This window comes from Oncorhynchus clarkii, chromosome 4 (assembly GCF_045791955.1).
Source record: "Oncorhynchus clarkii lewisi isolate Uvic-CL-2024 chromosome 4, UVic_Ocla_1.0, whole genome shotgun sequence".
NCBI classification, from domain to species: Eukaryota; Metazoa; Chordata; class Actinopteri; order Salmoniformes; family Salmonidae; genus Oncorhynchus; species Oncorhynchus clarkii.
In genome coordinates, this window is record NC_092150.1 from 14,539,070 (window position 1) to 14,555,967 (window position 16,898).

The 16,898-nt window shown below is 43.9% G+C and overlaps 1 protein-coding gene across 1 annotated transcript in view; it reads right to left on the reverse strand.

The window, feature by feature from the left end:
• Window positions 1–12,754, reverse strand: part of LOC139407582 (RNA-binding Raly-like protein) — a 51,704-nt gene extending 38,950 nt beyond the window's left edge. Inside the window, exons 1-2 of the mRNA XM_071151408.1 lie at window positions 12,705–12,754; window positions 10,214–10,289 (exon numbers count right to left, since the gene is read on the reverse strand). Coding sequence (XP_071007509.1) covers window positions 10,214–10,289; window positions 12,705–12,741 — 113 coding nt within the window. The 5' untranslated portion in view covers window positions 12,742–12,754. The remainder of the gene's footprint in view (window positions 1–10,213; window positions 10,290–12,704) is intronic.
• Window positions 12,755–16,898: the final 4,144 nt, after the last annotated feature.

Here is a 16,898-nt window from a genome sequence, read left to right on the forward strand (position 1 = left end):
ACAAAATTAGATTTTTATTCTATTGAGATTGTAATTGTATCAATATGATGTGAATATTGTAGAAACACCCTCCCAGCTGTTTTCCATACTAAAACTAGTACAACTTGGTGAGCACAAGCTTACCATGTATAGTAGGCTACAGTAGGCTTACCGTGTGACACCATACCCCCACACCAAACGTGATCACGACACGCAGGTTGAAATATCAAAACAAATTATATAAACCAATTATATATTTTATTTATTTTTATTTCACCTTTATTTAACCAGGTAGGCTAGTTGAGAACAAATTCTCAACTGCGACCTGGCCAAGATAAAGCATAGCAATTCGACACATACAACACAGAGTTACACATGGAATAAACAAAACATAGTCAATAATACAGGATAATTTTTTTATCAAAAAGTCTATATACAGTGAGTGCAAATGAGGTAACATAAGGGGGTTAAAGGCAATAAATAGGCCGTGGTGGCGAGGTAATTACAATATAGACATTAAACACTGGAGTGACAGACGTGCAAAAGATGAATGTGCAAGTAGATATACTGGGGTGCAAAGGAGCAAGATAAATAAATAAATACAGTATGGGGATGAGGTAGATTGGATGGGGTATTTACAGTTGGGCTATGTACAGGTGCAGTGATCTGTGAGCTTCTCTGACAGCTGGTGCTTAAAGTTAGTGAGGGAGATCTAAGTCTCCAGCTTCAGTGATTTTTGCCAGCCAACGAGAGGGTACAGGTCGTAGTGGTGGGTAGTATATGGGGCGTTGGTGACAAAACGGATGGCACTGTGATAGACTGCATCCAGTTTGTTGAGTAGAGTGTTGAAGGCCATTTTGTAAATGACATCGCCGAAATCGAGGATCGGTGGATGGTCAGTTTTATGAGGGTATGTTTGGCAGCATGAGTGAAGGATGCTTTGTTGCGAAATAGGAAGCCGATTCTAGATTTATTTTTGGATTGGAGATGCTTAATGTGAGTCTGGAAGTAGAGTTTACAATCTAACCAGACACCTAGGTATTTGTAGTTGTCCACATATTCTAAGTCCGAATCATCCAGAGTAGTGATGCTGGACGGGCGGCAGCGATTGGTTGAAGAGCATGCATTTAGCTCTACTTGCATTTAAGAGCAGTTGGAGGCCACGGAAGGAGAGTTGTAATGGCATTGAAGCACGTCTGGAGGTTAGTTAACACAGTGTCCAAAGAAGGGCCAGAAGTATACAGAATGGTGTCATCTGTGTAGAGGTGGATCAGAGAATCAGCAGCAGCAAGAGCGACATCATTGATGTATACAGAGAAGAGAGTCGGCCCAAGAATTGAACCCTGTAGCACCCCCATAGAGACTGCCAGAGGTCCGGACAACAGGCCCTCCGATTTGACACACTGAACTCAGAGAAGTAGTTGGTGAACCAGGCGAGGCAGTTATTGGAGGAACCAAGGCTGTTGAGTCTGCCGATAAGACTGTGGTGATGAATGAGTCGAAATGAGTCGAAAGCCTTGGCCAGGTCAATGAATACAGCTGCACAGTATTGTCTGTTATCGTTGGCGGTTATGATATCATTTAGGACCTTGAGAGTGGCTGAGGTGCACCCATGACCAGCTCTGAATCCAGATTGCATAGCGGAGAAGGTATGGTGGGATTTGAAATGGTCGGTAATCTGTTTGTTAACTTGGCTTTCGAATACCTTAGAAAGACAGTATAGGATAGATATAGGTCTGTAGCAGTTTGGGTCTAGCGTGTCACCCCCTTTGAAGAGTGGAATGACAGCGGCAGCTTTCCAATCTTTGGGAATCTCAGACGATACGAAAGAGTGGTTGAACAGGCTAGTAATAGGGGTTGCAACAATTTTGACAGATCATTTTAGAAAGAGAGGGTCCAGATTGTCTAGCCCTGCTGATTTGTGCAATTGTAAACTAACAAATCATTTTTCAAGTTAGAACCCATGTATATTTAAGCAATAAGGCACGGGGGGATGTTGTATATGGCCAATATACCACGGCTAAGGGCTGTTTTTATGCACGACGCAACACGGAGTGCCTGGATACAGCCCTTAGTCTTGGTATATTGGCCATATACCACAAACCCCCGAGGTGCCTTATTGCTATTATAAGCTGGTTACAAATGCAATTAGAACAGTACAAATACATGTTTTGTCATACCCATGGTATACGGTCTGATATACCACGGCTTTCAGCCAATCAGCATTCGAAACACCCAGTTTATAATTGTTAACATACATCACCAACTACATAAATATCTGATAGGGTCTATTACCTGCTACCTGGATTTTAGTGGAGTGTGGCAGTGTGTGGTAGAGGTGCAGGTAGGTAGGTAGGTAGGAGAAGGGAGGAGGGGGAAGGGAGGAGGAGGAGGAGGGGAGGAGAGGATGAGGGGAGCCAAGGTGCTGACAAACAGGGAGAGAGGAATGGAGAAACGGAGGGAGTACTGTACTGCATCGCCCAGCAGCTGTATGGGCGTCCATGCCTCACTCAGCCTGCTCTTCTCTGCCTGTTGTCTCTCCTCCCATCTAATGAAAACTAACTATGCCCCATTACAACTATGCCCCAGAACCAAAAATGTAAACGTGGAGACATTGCACCAAATAATAGTGCACAGTAGCATGGCTGTTTTAAACCAGCCTTACAGGCCAACAAAACATCCAGAGAGGATGTGATGGTGAGATTTTAATCGTAAGAGTAGAGGCTGCTATTGTGGGGCTGGAATTAGGTCTGCATAGGTCACACACCATAACAGTTTCAAAGAATAATCACATTTTCAAAACCACCATAATCCTTTGTCTGCTTGCAGCGATAGTGATACATTTCATTTACGTTGGTTTTTCCAGCAGCAGCAACACTTCAGCTCCACTATAATGGCCCTGCTACATTACAGCCATCAGGCGTCCAGCGTTGCCGTCAGACATCAGCCGTTGAAGGAATGGTTCCTTTGAAATCAACGAAAGCTGCTATACTTGACTTCATAAATGTTAGTAAAATAACCAGTGGTGTCTAGAGGAGACCATATGCAACCAAAATATACTTTATTTCTCATTATTTCAATTCACGAGATATAATTAACGTGCGCACCAGCCATCAAGAATGGAACCTCTGCGATTAATGACCTTGGACAGTGACGCAACGCGGGCAGTGAAGCAGCTTTCATTGATTTCAAAGGAAGCATTTCTTCAACAGCTGACGGCAATGCCTGACGCACTTATGGCTATAGTGTAGCCGGGCCGTGACAGCAACAGTAGCAGAAACCATAACAACCATAGCAGAAGCAACAACTGCAGTAGCAACAGTAGGCGCAACAGTAGGAACAACTGCAGTAGCAACAGTAGCAACAACAGTAGTAGCGACCTGAGCAGAAGCAACAACAGTAGTAGCGACCTGAGCAGAAGCAACAACTGCAGTAGCAACAGTAGCAGCAACCATAGCAGAAGCAACAGTAGGAGCAACAGTAGGAACAACTGCAGTAGCAACAGTAGCAACAACAGTAACAGCGACCTGAGCAGAAGCAACAACTGCAGTAGCAACAGTAGTAGCAACCATAGCAGAAGCAACAGTAGGAGCAACAGTAGAAACAACTGCAGTAGCAACAGTAGCAACAACAGTAGTAGCAACCATAGCAGAAGCAACAACTGCAGTAGCAACAGTAACAGCAACCATAGCAGTAGCATGCATAGCAGCAGCAACAGAAGCAGCAGAAGCAACAACTGCAATAGCAGTAGCAACAGTAGCAACAACAATAGGAACAACTGCATTAGCAACAGTAGCAGCAACCATATGACATGCAACAACTGTAGTAGCAACAGTAGCAGCAAACATAGCAGAAGCAACAGTAGGAACAACTGCAGTAGCAACAACTGCAGTAGCAACAGTAGCAGCAACCATAGCAGAAGCAACAGTAGGAGCAACAGTAGGAACAACTGCAGTAGCAACAGTAGCAACAACAGTAGCAGCGACCTGAGCAGAAGCAACAACTGCAGTAGCAACAGTAGCAGCAGTAGCAACAGTAGCTGTATAAACAACTGCAGTAGCAACAGTAGCAGCAACCACAGTAGCAGCAACAGCAGTAACCACAGTAGCAGCAACAGCAGTAACCACAGTAGCAGCAACAGCAGTAGCAACACCAATGGTAGCAGTTGGCTAGCTGTGTTTAGATGCAAACTTTAGGATCGTCACTTTAAACACGTCGTTAGACCTAGTATAAACCAGCTGTGGGCTGGGATTTATTGAATCATTCTGACAAAGGCATTCCTCTGCAGCAGCTGCTCCTGCTCCTGGGGTGTCCAGACAGATTATGGAGTCACATTCAGCAAGGCAAATCGTGTAGTGTAGCAACAGTGAATACCACAACAATAGCACTGTGGTAACTACTGCTTTAACAACAAACTGCTACTGCTATTGAGAAATGACAGAGGCTCTCATTTCCTCAAATAAGAACAGCCATGTTTTAAAGTAATTATACATTGTCTAAGTCTAGACATAATTGGGAGATGGTTCTTTCACTATGAGTTATGGGGTCGTTACACTCAAAAGGCACCAAATTGGTGGAACACATTTTTTTAAATGATTTCACCTCATTTTAACATTCTGCCATAAAGAGCACATATTCAACTTCATAAAAATCAAGGTTTCCCATCTCAAATGGTTATTAAAGGAAAAACTAACTACAGTAAGTGCATACTAAGTTCTAAATAAAGTAACAAGGTTGACGATTTCATCTTAAATCAGCCATGAATCCCCTTCTGACAGGGGGAATGGAAGTGTGTTGTGTGCAACAGGGTGAGGCAACTGAAAGCTTCACAAAAATGTTTAATTGTTAAAATATTTATCTATGGGTAAAGGGGTTGACATGTTATGGCACTGTTACGCTATAGTCTTCAGGTGTCCGGCATTGCCGTCAGACATCAGCAGGTGAGGGAATGCTTCCTTTGAAATCAATGAAAGCTGCTACACTGAGCTCAGGTTTCATCATGTCCAATGACAGCGTCCAAGCTCATGAATTGCAGAGGTTACATTTTTGAAGGCTGAAGCGTTGCGCGATCATTCTATCTTGTGAATTGAAATAATGAGAAATAAAGTTAATTTTGGCTGCATATGGCCTCCATCACAAGTGATTTTACTAAGAGTTATGAAGTCAAGGAGCTACCAGCAAGCAGAAACTCTAGCTAGCAATCTATCTACATTGACTTTATTCACTATGTAAGCAAAAGCAACGTGTGTAATTTAGAGGATAATTTAGTAATAACACTAGCAACAATTTTAAGAGTACTTAAGAAAAACTGGACCAAAGCTATTGTACTAACGCATAGTCAATGAATATGGTACAATACAGTAGGGGATAATATAATAAAGATGCTCTTCCTCTCTGCTCCTCTCAAAACAATGCGCTCTCTGTAACATGCTGACTAGACCAGGTACCCTCATGCGCCATCGCACCCATGTTGATTTTGTCCATCCACACCAGACGCAGGTAGTTATTTTACCTGAAATGCACAAGGTCCTTTTTTCTGGAAGTTTGTAGAATTTTGATCCATTTTGAGTCACACAAAATCATGTGTTCTCTACTCTGACATTTATTTCACAGATAAAAGGGGAAACCTAGGGCCTTCTGAGTGGCACAGCGGTCTAAGGCACTGCATCGCAGTGCTATAGGCATCACTACAGACCTGGGTTCCATCCCAGGCTGTGTCGCAGCTGGCCGTGTCTGGGACATCCATGAGGCGGCGCACAACTGGCCCAGCATCGTCCGGGTTAGGGGAGGGTTTGGCCGGCCGGGATATCCTTGTGTTAGGCCGGGCGCATGCACGCTGACCGTACTGTGTTACCTCTGACACATGGGTGTGGCTGGCTTCCAGGTTAAGTGAGCAGTGCGGCTTGGCATGGTCGTGTTTCGGAGGACGCGTGGCTCTCAACCTTCGCATCTCCATAGGGGAGTTGCAGCGACGGGACAAGACTGTAGCTACCAATTGGGAGAAAAAAGTACACACCAAAAAAATAAAATGGGAAAACATAGTAATTTCTTCTTCTTCTTCTGTGGACTTTATATGGTGATAGGCAACCAACTTCAAGGTGCATTACCACCACCAACTGGATTGTAGTGTGAACCTCAGTTCATCTTTCAATCGCCCACGTGGGTATATGCTCCTAAAAACCAATGAGGAGATGGGAGAGGCGGGACTTGCAGCACGTCAAGAGTCAAAAATAGAACCAAGTTTGTACAATTTTTCCCCGTTTTGAGTCACACAAAATCGTGTGTTCTCTACTTCAACAATTATTTCACAGATAACACTTCAATGGAGTGTTGCCCACTCAGTTCTCCACTACAAAACACCAGCAAATGCCCAAAACGAGCTCACCTGCTTTTACACTATGATTTCATTATTAGATAGATGTTCAATGTTCCTTTTGAAAAAAATATTTTAAAAGGAATAGTTTCACCATAATAAAACAAAGAACAGATGTACACTACATTAACAAAAGTATGTGGACACCTGCTCGTCGAACATCTCATTCCAGAATCATGGGCATTAAAATGGAGTTGGTCCCCCCTTTGCTGCTATAACAGCCTTCACTCTTCTGGGAAGGTATTCCTCTAGATGTTGGAACATTGCTGCGGGGACTTGCTTCCATTCAGCCACAAGAGCATTAGTGAGGTCGGGCACTGATGTTGGGCGATTACGCCTGGCTCGCAGTCAATGTTCCAATTCATCCCAAAGTTGTTTGATGGGGTTGAGGTCAGGGCTCTGTGCAGGCCAGTCAAGTTCTTCCACACTGATTTTGACAAACTATTTCTGTATGGACGTCGCTTTGTGCATGGGGGCATTGTCATGCTCAAACAGGAAAGGACCTTCCAGAAACTGTTCCACAAAGTTGGAAGTACAGAATCGTCTAAAATGTTCGGGCTAGACCCCTTGAAGGAACTTTATGCTGTAGCGTTAAGATTTCCCTTCACTGGAACTAAGGGGTCTAGCCCGAACCATGAAAAACTGCCCCAGACCATTATTCATTATTACATCAAAATTTACAGGTGGCACTATGCATTGTTGCAGGTAGCTTTCTCCTGGCATCCCCACAACTCCCCCTTGGGTTGTGCCGTGGCGGAGATCTTTGTGGGCTATACTCGGCCTTGTCTCAGGATGATAAGTTGGTGGTTGAAGATATCCCTCTAGTGGTGTGGGGGCTGTGCTTTGGCAAAGTGGGTGGGGTTATATCCTGCCTGTTTGACCAAGTCCGGGGGTATCATCGGATGGGGCCACAGTGTCTCCTGACCCCTCCTGTCTTAGCCTCCAGTATTTCTGCTGCAGTAGTTTGTGTCGGGGGGCTAGGGTCAGTCTGTTATATCTGGAGTACTTCTCCTGTCTTATCCGGTGTCCTGTGTGAATTTAAGTATGCTCTCTCTAATTCTCTCTTTCTCTCTTTCTTTATTTCTTTCTTTCTCTCTCTCGGAGGACCTGAGCCCTAGGACCATGCCTCAGGACTACCTGGCATGATGACTCTAGGGAGTTGAAAATAGCAGGTCTGGGACAGGTAGCACGTCCGGTGAACAGGTCAGGGTTCCATAGTTGCAGGCAGAACAGTTGAAACTGGAGCAGCACGGCCAGGTGGACTGGACATGCTACCTGTCCCAGACCTGCTATTTTCAACTCCCTAGAGACAACAGGAGTGGTAGAGATACTCTTAATGATTGGCTAAGAAAAGCCAACTGACATTTACTCCTGAGGTGCTGACTTGTTGCACTCTCGACAACTACTGTGATGATTATTATTTGACCATGCTGGTTTATGAACACATTTATGAACATTTGAACATCTTGGCCATGTTCTGTTATAATCTCCACCCGGCACAGCCAGAAGAGGACTGGCCACCCCTCATAGCCTGGTTCCTCTCTAGGTTTCTTCCTAGGTTTTGGCCTTTCTAGGGAGTTTTTCCTAGCCACCGTGCTTCTACACCTGCATTGCTTGCTGTTTGGGGTTTTAGGCTGGGTTTCTGTACAGCACTTTGAGATATCAGCTGATGTAAGAAGGGCTATATAAATCAATTTGATTTGATCCACCAAAACCAGATTCGTCTTTAGGACTGCCAGATGATGAAGCGTGATTCATCACTCCAGAGAATGCGTTTCCACTGCTCCAGAGTCCAATGGGGGCAAGATTTACACCACTTCAGCCACAGCTTGGTATTACGCAGGGTGATCTTAGGCTTGTGTGCGCCCGCTCAGACATGGAAACCCATTTCATGAAGCTCCCAACAAGTAGTTATTGTGCTGATGTTGCTTCCAGAGGCAGTTTGGAACTCGATAGTAAGTGTTGCAACCGAGGACAGACGATTTTTATGTGCTACGCTCTTCACCACTCAGCAGTCCCATTCTGTGAGCTTGTGTGGCCTGTCACTTCGAGACTGAGACGTTGTTGCCCCTAGACGTTTCCACTTCACAATAACAGCACTTAGAGTTGACCGGGGCTGCTCTAGCAGGGTAGAAATTTGATGAACTGACTTCGGGGCAAAAAAGTACACACCAAAAAAAAGGGGGGAAAACATCGTTTTCTTCTTCTGTGGACTTTATATGGTGATTGGCAACCGGGGCAGCTCTAGCAGGGTTGAAATTTGACAAACTGAAATCGGGGCAAAAAAGTACACAACCCCCAAAAAAGGGAAAAAAACTTGTTGGAAAAGTGGCCCCCTATGACGGTGCAACATTGAAAGACACTGAGCTCTTCAATAAGGCCATTATATTGCCAATGTTTGTTTATGGAGATGCATGGCTGTGTACTCGATTTTATACACCTGTCAGCAACAGTTGTGTCAGAAATAGCCAAATCCACTCATTTGAAGGGGTGTCCACATACTTTTGTATATATAGCGTATGTGAGTCACTATTCACTTGAAATAAATAATAATCTTCAGAAATGACTTTCTCAAAGAAACAAATTAACTAGGGTTTAACAATGATGGTGAAAATCCTGGGGTTGAGTGGGTTAAAATCTTCCTTGAAGTCACAGAGGGTCATGTCAAAATGCTGAATTTTGGTGCTAGTAAGACTTTATTCAATAAATATGGAAATGTCTGCTCTACACAAAATTAGAACCTACATTTTTGCAGCATTACCGCAAAAATGGGAGAGGCAAGTGGAAGAGGGAAAAAGTAAGGAACTTGTCTGTCAGCCTTTAAAGACCAAAATTGTCTGAAGAAAATTATAATAAATAAAAAGGTATAGCAGTTTCATTTAAAGACCAAAACGTTTACAGCTGTGCCATATAGATTGCAAAATAGTTGGGAAGAGATTTTCAATGTGCCGATTCCATGGCACATGGTTTATGAACTGTTACACAAAAGAATGCTTGATTCAAAACTTAGAGTTTTTCAATTTCAATTATTATACAAAATTATATTATACAAAATTATTGCAACCAATATAATGTTGTATATATGGAGGATACAACCATCTCAGCTTGAAGAGACAGAATCATTAGATCATTTGTTTTGGTACAGTCCATACAGTATGTAGCTTGTTTTTGGTCGCAGGTTTAGGAACGGCTGAAGAATTGCAACGTTTACCTGGAGTTAGCACTGCTGGGTGATTTAAAAGTCATAGTCAATCGATCAATAATATAATAATACTCTTAGTAAAAATGTTCATCTTTAATTTGCAATATGTAGAATCTATGAGAATAGAAGGATTCAGAACGTTTGTGAAACATCAGGGCACAGTTGAAAAATATATGGCAAATAGAAATCCAAACTTGATGGTGTTCACTGTTCAGAGAGATGGGAGGGGTTGAAGGATGGGACTAAAAACAAACGAGACAACTATTGTAAAATATACTGTGTCCGTAAAATGTATATAGTATGTATAAGCTGGAAGTAGAAGACTAAGTGTTGTTGTCTATTAGTTTACTCCAATTAGGGGAGGGATGATAGGGTTAGGGGAATATAATAAAGGAAAATATATACAAAATATATATATATTTTACATATAAAAAAAACAACTTTCATATTAATATTCATAATCTGATTGATTGAATTCTCCATGTGGTCTATATTAAAGGGCACCTCATTTAATATAACAGGCTTTTACGATTCAATATTGGTGAACAATTTATACTTAAAATATCAAAGGCACTAATTTCATGGAATGACCCCATAGCAGTAAAGGCTATAAGGGAATGTGTGGTTCATGCCGTTAATGAGGCTGAACCTTGACTCGCCTGTAGGCCTCACTCCTGGGTCTCTTGGTTCCTGCCTTTGGGCGGCTTGTCCTCAGTTCCCCAGTCATGGTCCTATCTGAAACACAATACAACGACGGCTATAAAGTCACATTAAGTTAGAGGTTTAGTAATGTCAGGTGTTAGGACAGCTGTTGACCTCGTAATGCAAACCCCTGGGGAAACTGGAATAGAGTTGGACAGGTGAGCAGAGTGGGCTGCCAGATGCACGCACACACACACACACACTCACAGAAGGACAAATTAACCAGAGGACTCTGAGCCTAATTGCCCTCTGTATGCGAGAGTCAAATGAATAGCCTCTCACAGTTGTGTTGCTTCATTCCTTCCAACATGTACCTGTCTGTCAATGCAGAGTTCTCTCTCTCTCAAAGGGCATGGGACTTCCTTTATTTTTTTTCTACTGACACTATAGCGCTCCATACTCCCTCAACTTCACCCAGGGGCCTGACTGACAGGCAGCTGGCCCTCTCTACTTCCTCCCTGTTGCCCTACCTGTCCGTCCAGCATCCCTTGTCAGTCCAAACAAAAGGTGGAATTCATTCAAACATACACATTGCAGTATAAATGTTTATTGCTAGAATTTGATAGTCTGACATTGATATCTACTTAGGTCTCAACTATCTACTTAGGACTGCACATCTCTGTCCAAATGGCAGGCAGCATTACACAGCCCAATAGCAGTCGTAAATCAGACTCCAGCACAGCACACAGCCCAATGTTGAACAGCAGTCGCACTATACATCATACTCTGGCAGCGGCCCAAAGCCCACCCTTACAGAAATGACACCCCATGACAGCCTTGTTTATGACAGAAAGGCACTCTTCTGTTTGTGGTGCATTACTGTTTTAGTGCAGGGTTTATGAGCACCATCGCCTGCCATCTGTTAGCTGCTGCCATGGCACTTTTAATCGCCCAACCCCAGAGATCAATATCGCTGTCGGGTCACGGGAATGCTCACAGCTTGGTAATGGGTAATTACGCATCATTGACTGAATGATTAGCGTTATTTATTTATTATTCCCTTGTATTGTTGGGAAACATATAGCACAGAAGGAGGAGAGAGGGAGATGAGATATATAATGCACTGTGGTTATTAATTATATGGAGACATTGAGCCTGCCTTTTGGACAAAAACGTGCAGTATTGGCCTAATTCTTCAACTACACTGATTGAAGTGGATTGAACAGGTGACATCCATAAGGGATCATAGCTTTCACTTGGATTCACCTGGTCAGTCTGTCATGGAAGAGCAGGTGTTCCTAATGTTTTGTACACTCAGTGTATGTTATGCACTGTGATTATTAATTATACAGAGACATTTATGTATTCTGCCCTACCAAGCAAAAAGGCATTTCCACAGAGCATGGAACTGAGAAAAACAGATTTTATTTACCTTGGTTTCACAGTAACTTTATGCAGTTACTGCTAACATGACCCCCATGTTCTCCAAAACATAATACAATAGAGGCAGGATACTTCTCCACATGATTAAGCATGCATTTAATGTAATGTAGTTACTGCCTTTTTGCTTGGTAGTGCAGTATTGTGGTTAGAGTAAAATAACAGCAGGTGGTAAATAGAAGCGTGTCTGTTTATTATAATATGATTAAACTATATTAGTAGGCTGAATCCTCATACATACAGGCTACTAAACCCCCTAAAGCAATAAGCAAAATGATAATGTGGAAATCAATTGCATTTTGCAAGTATAACAGAGTGCATTCTGTTCTGCCCAAAGCGGAGATCGAACTAGCAACCTTTTGCACAACAACACACAAAACTACATTCACCCCCCTTTAACCTCCTCCCTTTAACCGGACAGAGCCCAACTGTGGATGGGGGTCACAGATCCTTTGTAAGGAAATTATGTTTTGCCCTGAGCTGGGATGCCCTTCTAACATGCTGCAGGCGAGTTTACATCCACTACGCAAGGGTCACACAAGGGTCTCACTCTCTCTCTCTCACACACACACACACACACACACACACACACACACACACACACACACACACACACACACACACACACCTGTCCTTCTCAGTGTGTGAGTGACAGATGCTTCCTTTACTTTGGCCCAAGCTGCAAAATCTGATCGATTCTTGGCAGATACTTATCTACATAGCCTCTTCAATAACCTCAGCTCACCAACCTCTCACCCACACACAGACAAACTACATTCTAGACATGCTTCAGTCAGTGTACTACGAGGCACCCCTTTTATTGCACAGATAGTCAAGCATCCTTGATCAGATGTTGTCAGGTATCTGTGCATGGAATATGTGTTAGTAGAGCTCATCAAAGGATAAGACTTCTCACCTAAAGTTCAGGCACAATAAACATACAGTATATAACACCAATTAGATATGCGCTGATGCATCATCAATGTGCTTTCTTACTAACACAGAAACACACAGACACAACTACACACAGAGAGAGAGAGAGAGAGAGGCAGACTGCCCTATACTCACGTCTTAGGCTGTGATATTCACTCTTGAACAGGGTCATACCGGGGGGGGGGGGGGGGCAGTGAGAGAGAGGGGGCAGTGAGAGAGAGGGAGAGAGCGCAGAGGAATGCCTTGAAACGAGCAGAATCAGTGGAGGCTCTCCTCTTTTAATCTCTCCTTCCCAGTGCCTCCCTTCAACCCTGACAAAGAGAAGAGGTGACTGTTCACTATGGAATCAATGACCATGCTCTAAGAACAGTACCAGCGGGATGTACCATGTCAAGCTCCACAGTGGGGTGGTGGGCTGACCCACTCTGTAACAGGCAGGGGGTGCTGTGTGGACTGGAGAGAATGCTATAGCTGTGTGGTTGCTTGTACTGTATGTCACAGCCACACAGAGCACTCAGGAATTATCACTGTTTATTGTAGTAGCAAATGAAATGGAGAAATGCAGGCTGTGCCGAGGGAGAGGAGAGAGAGGACAGATCCTTGAGAAAAGACAGGCAGCACAGATGGAGGCTGTGGAAAAAACTAATGTTGTGGATCAGAGTCAGACACAAAGAGAAGTACTAGAGTCAGGGCCACCTCACAGGCAAAATATTTTAGTTTAATTCTGCACATTAGTTTTACAACTAATTTCCTACAATTCTACCAATTTTGTCATTTTGTCATTATTTTTTATTTATTTCACCTTTATTTAACCAGGTAGGCTAGTTGAGAACAAGTTCTCATTTACAACTGCGACCTGGCCAAGATAAAGCATAGCAATTCGACACATACAATAACACAGAGTTACACATGGAATAAACAAAACATTTTCAATAATACAGTAGAACAAGAGAAAACAACAACAACATACAGTGTGTGCAAATGAGGTAAGATAAGGGAGTTAAGGCAATAAATAGGCCACGGTGGCGAAGTAATTACAAAATAGCAATTAAACACTGGAATAGTAGATGTGCAGAAGATGAATGTGCAAGTAGAGATACTGGGATGCAAAGGAGCAAGATAAATAAATAAATACAGTATGGGGATGAGGTAGGTAGATTGGATGGGGTATTTACAGTTGGGCTATGTACAGGTGCAGTGATCTGTGAGCTGCTCTGACAGCTGGTGCTTAAAGCTAGTGAGGGAGATATGAGTCTCCAGCTTCAGAGATTTTTGCAGTTCTTTCCAGTCATTGGCAGCAGAGAACTGGAAGGAGAGGGGGCCAATGGAGGAATTGGCTTTGGGGGTGACTAGTGAGATATACCTGCTGGAGCGCGTGCTACGAGTGGGTGCTGCTATGGTGACCAGTGAACTGAGATAAGGCGGGGCTTTACCTAGCAGAGACTTGTAGATAACCTGTAGCCAGTGGGTTTGGCGACGAGTATGAAGCGAGGGCCAACCAACGAGAGCGTACAGGTCGCAATGGTGGGTAGTGTATGGGGCTTTGGTGACAAAACGGATGGCACTGTGAGAGACCTCATCCAGTTTGTTGAGTAGAGTGTTGGAGGCTATTTTATAGATGACATCACCGAAGTCGAGGATCGGTAGGTTGGTCAGTTTTACGAGGGTATGTTTGGCAGCATGAGTGAAGGATGCTTTGTTGCAATATAGGAAGCCAATTCTAGATTTCATTTTGGATTGGAGATGATTAATGTGAGTCTGGAAGGAGAGTTTACAGTCTAACCAGACACCTAGGTATTTGTAGTTGTCCACGTATTCTAAGTCAGAGCAGTCCAGAGTAGTGATGCTGGACGGGCGGGCAGGTGTGGGCAGTGATCGGTTGAGTTTTACTTGCGTTTAAGAGCAGTTGGAGACCACGGAAGGAGAGTTGTATGGCATTGAAGCTTGTCTGGAGTTAGTTAACACAGTGTCCAAAGAGGGGACAGAAGTATACAGAATCGTGTCGTCTGCGTAGAGGTGTATCAGATTTTCACCAGCAGCAAGAGGAACATCATTGATGTATACAGAGAAGAGAGTCGGCCCGAGGATTGAACCCTGTGGCACCATAGAGACTGCCAGAGGTCCGGACAACAGGCCCTCCGATTTGACACACTGAACTCTATCAGAGAAGTAGTTGGTGAACCAGGCGAGGCAATAATTTGAGAAACCAAGGCTGTCGAGTCTGCCAATAAGAATGTGGTGATTGACAGAGTCGACAGCCTTGGCCAGGTCGATGAATACGGCTGCACAGTAATGTCTCTTATCGATGGCGGTTATGATGTCGTTTAGGACCTTGAGCGTGGCTGAGGTGCACCCATGACCAGCTCTGAATCCAGATTGCATAGCGGAGAAGGTACGGTGGGATTCGAAATGGTTGGTAATCTGTTTGTTAACTTGGCTTTCGAAGACCTAAGAAAGACAGGGTAGGATAGATATAAGTCTGTAGCAGTTTGGGACTAGAGTGTCACCCCCTTTGAAGATAGGGATGGCAGTGGCAGCTTTCCAATCTTTGGGAATCTCAGACGATACGAAAGAGAGGTTGAACAGGCTAGTAATAGGGATTGCAACAATTTTGGCAGATCATTTTAGAAAGAGAGGGTCCTGATTGTCTAGCCCTGCTGATTTGTAGGGGTCCATATTTTGCAGCTCTTTCAGAACATCAGCTATCTGGATTTGGGTGAAGGAGAAATGGTGGGGGCTTGGGCGGGTTGCTGTGGAGGGTGCCGGACAGTTTACCGGGGTAGGGGTAGCCAGGTGGAAAGCAGGGCCAGAGGTAGAGAAATGCTTATTGAAATTCTCAATTATAGTGGATTTATCGGTGGTGACAGTGTTTCCTAGCCTCAGAGCAGTGGGCAGCTGGGAGGAGGTGCTCATATTCTCCATGGACTTAAAAGTGTCCCAGAACTTTTTTTAGTTTGTACTACAGGATGCACATTTCTGTTTGAAAAAGCTAGCCTTAGCTTTCCTAACTGCCTGTGTATATTTGTTGCTAACTTCCCTGAAAAGTTGCATATCACGGGGGCTATTCGATGCTAATGTAGAACGCCACAGGATGTTTTTGTGCTGGTCAAGGGCAGACAGGTCTGGAGTGAACCAAGGACTATATCTATTCCTAGTTCTACATATTTTGAATGCGGCATGCTTATTTAAGATGGTGAGGAAGGCACTTTTAAAGAATAACCATGCATCCTCTACTGACGGGATGAGGTCAATGTCATTCCAGGATACCCCGGCCAGGTCGATTAGAAAGGCCTGCTAGCAGAAGTGTTTTAGGGAGCATTTGACAGTGATGAGGGGTGGTCGTTTGATCGCAAAGCCATTACGGATGCAGGCAGTGAGGCAGTGATCTCTGAGATCTTGATTGAAAACAGCATAGGTGTATTTGGAGAGCGAGTTAGTCTATGAGGGTGCCGATGTTTACGGATTTGGGGTTGTACCTGGTAGGTTCATTGATAATTTGTGTGAGATTGAGGGCATCAAGCTTAGATTGTAGGATGGTCGGGGTGTTAAGCATGTCCCAGTTTAGGTCACCTAGTAGCACCAGCTCAGAAGATAGATGGGGGTCAATCAATTCACATATGGTATCGAGGGCACAGCTGGGGGCAGAGGGAGGTCTATAGCAAGTGGTAACAGTGAGAGACTTGTTTCTGGAAAGGTGGATTTTTAGTAGTAGAAGCTCTAATTGTTTGGGGACAGACTTTGATAGTAATACAGAACTCTGCAGGCTACTTTGCAGTAGATTGCAACACCACCCCCTTTGGCAGTTCTATCTTGGCGGAAAGTGTTATAGTTAGCGATGGAGTTTTTGGTGGTTTTCCTAAGCCAGGATTCAGACACGGCTAAGACATCCAGGTTGGCAGAGTGTGCTAAAGCAGTGAGTAAAACAAACTTAGGGAGTAGGCTTCTAATGTTAACAAGCATGAAACCAAGGCTTTTACGGTTACAGAAGTCAACAAATGAGAGCAACTGGGGAGTGGGAGTGGAGCTAGGGACTGCAGGACCTGGATTAACCTCTACATCACCAGAGGAACAGAGGAGAAGTAGGTTAAGGGTACGGCTAAATGCTATACAAGCTGGCCGTCTAGCACGTTCGGAACAGAGAGTAAAAGGAGCAGGTTTCTGGGCACGATAGCATAGATTAAAGGTATAGTGTACAGACAAGGGTAAGGTAGGATGTGAGTACATTGGAGGTAAGCCTAGGCATTGAGTAATGATGAGAGAGATACAGTCTCTAGAGACGTTTAAACCAGGTGATGTCATCGCATATGTAGGAGGTGGGACAACATGGTT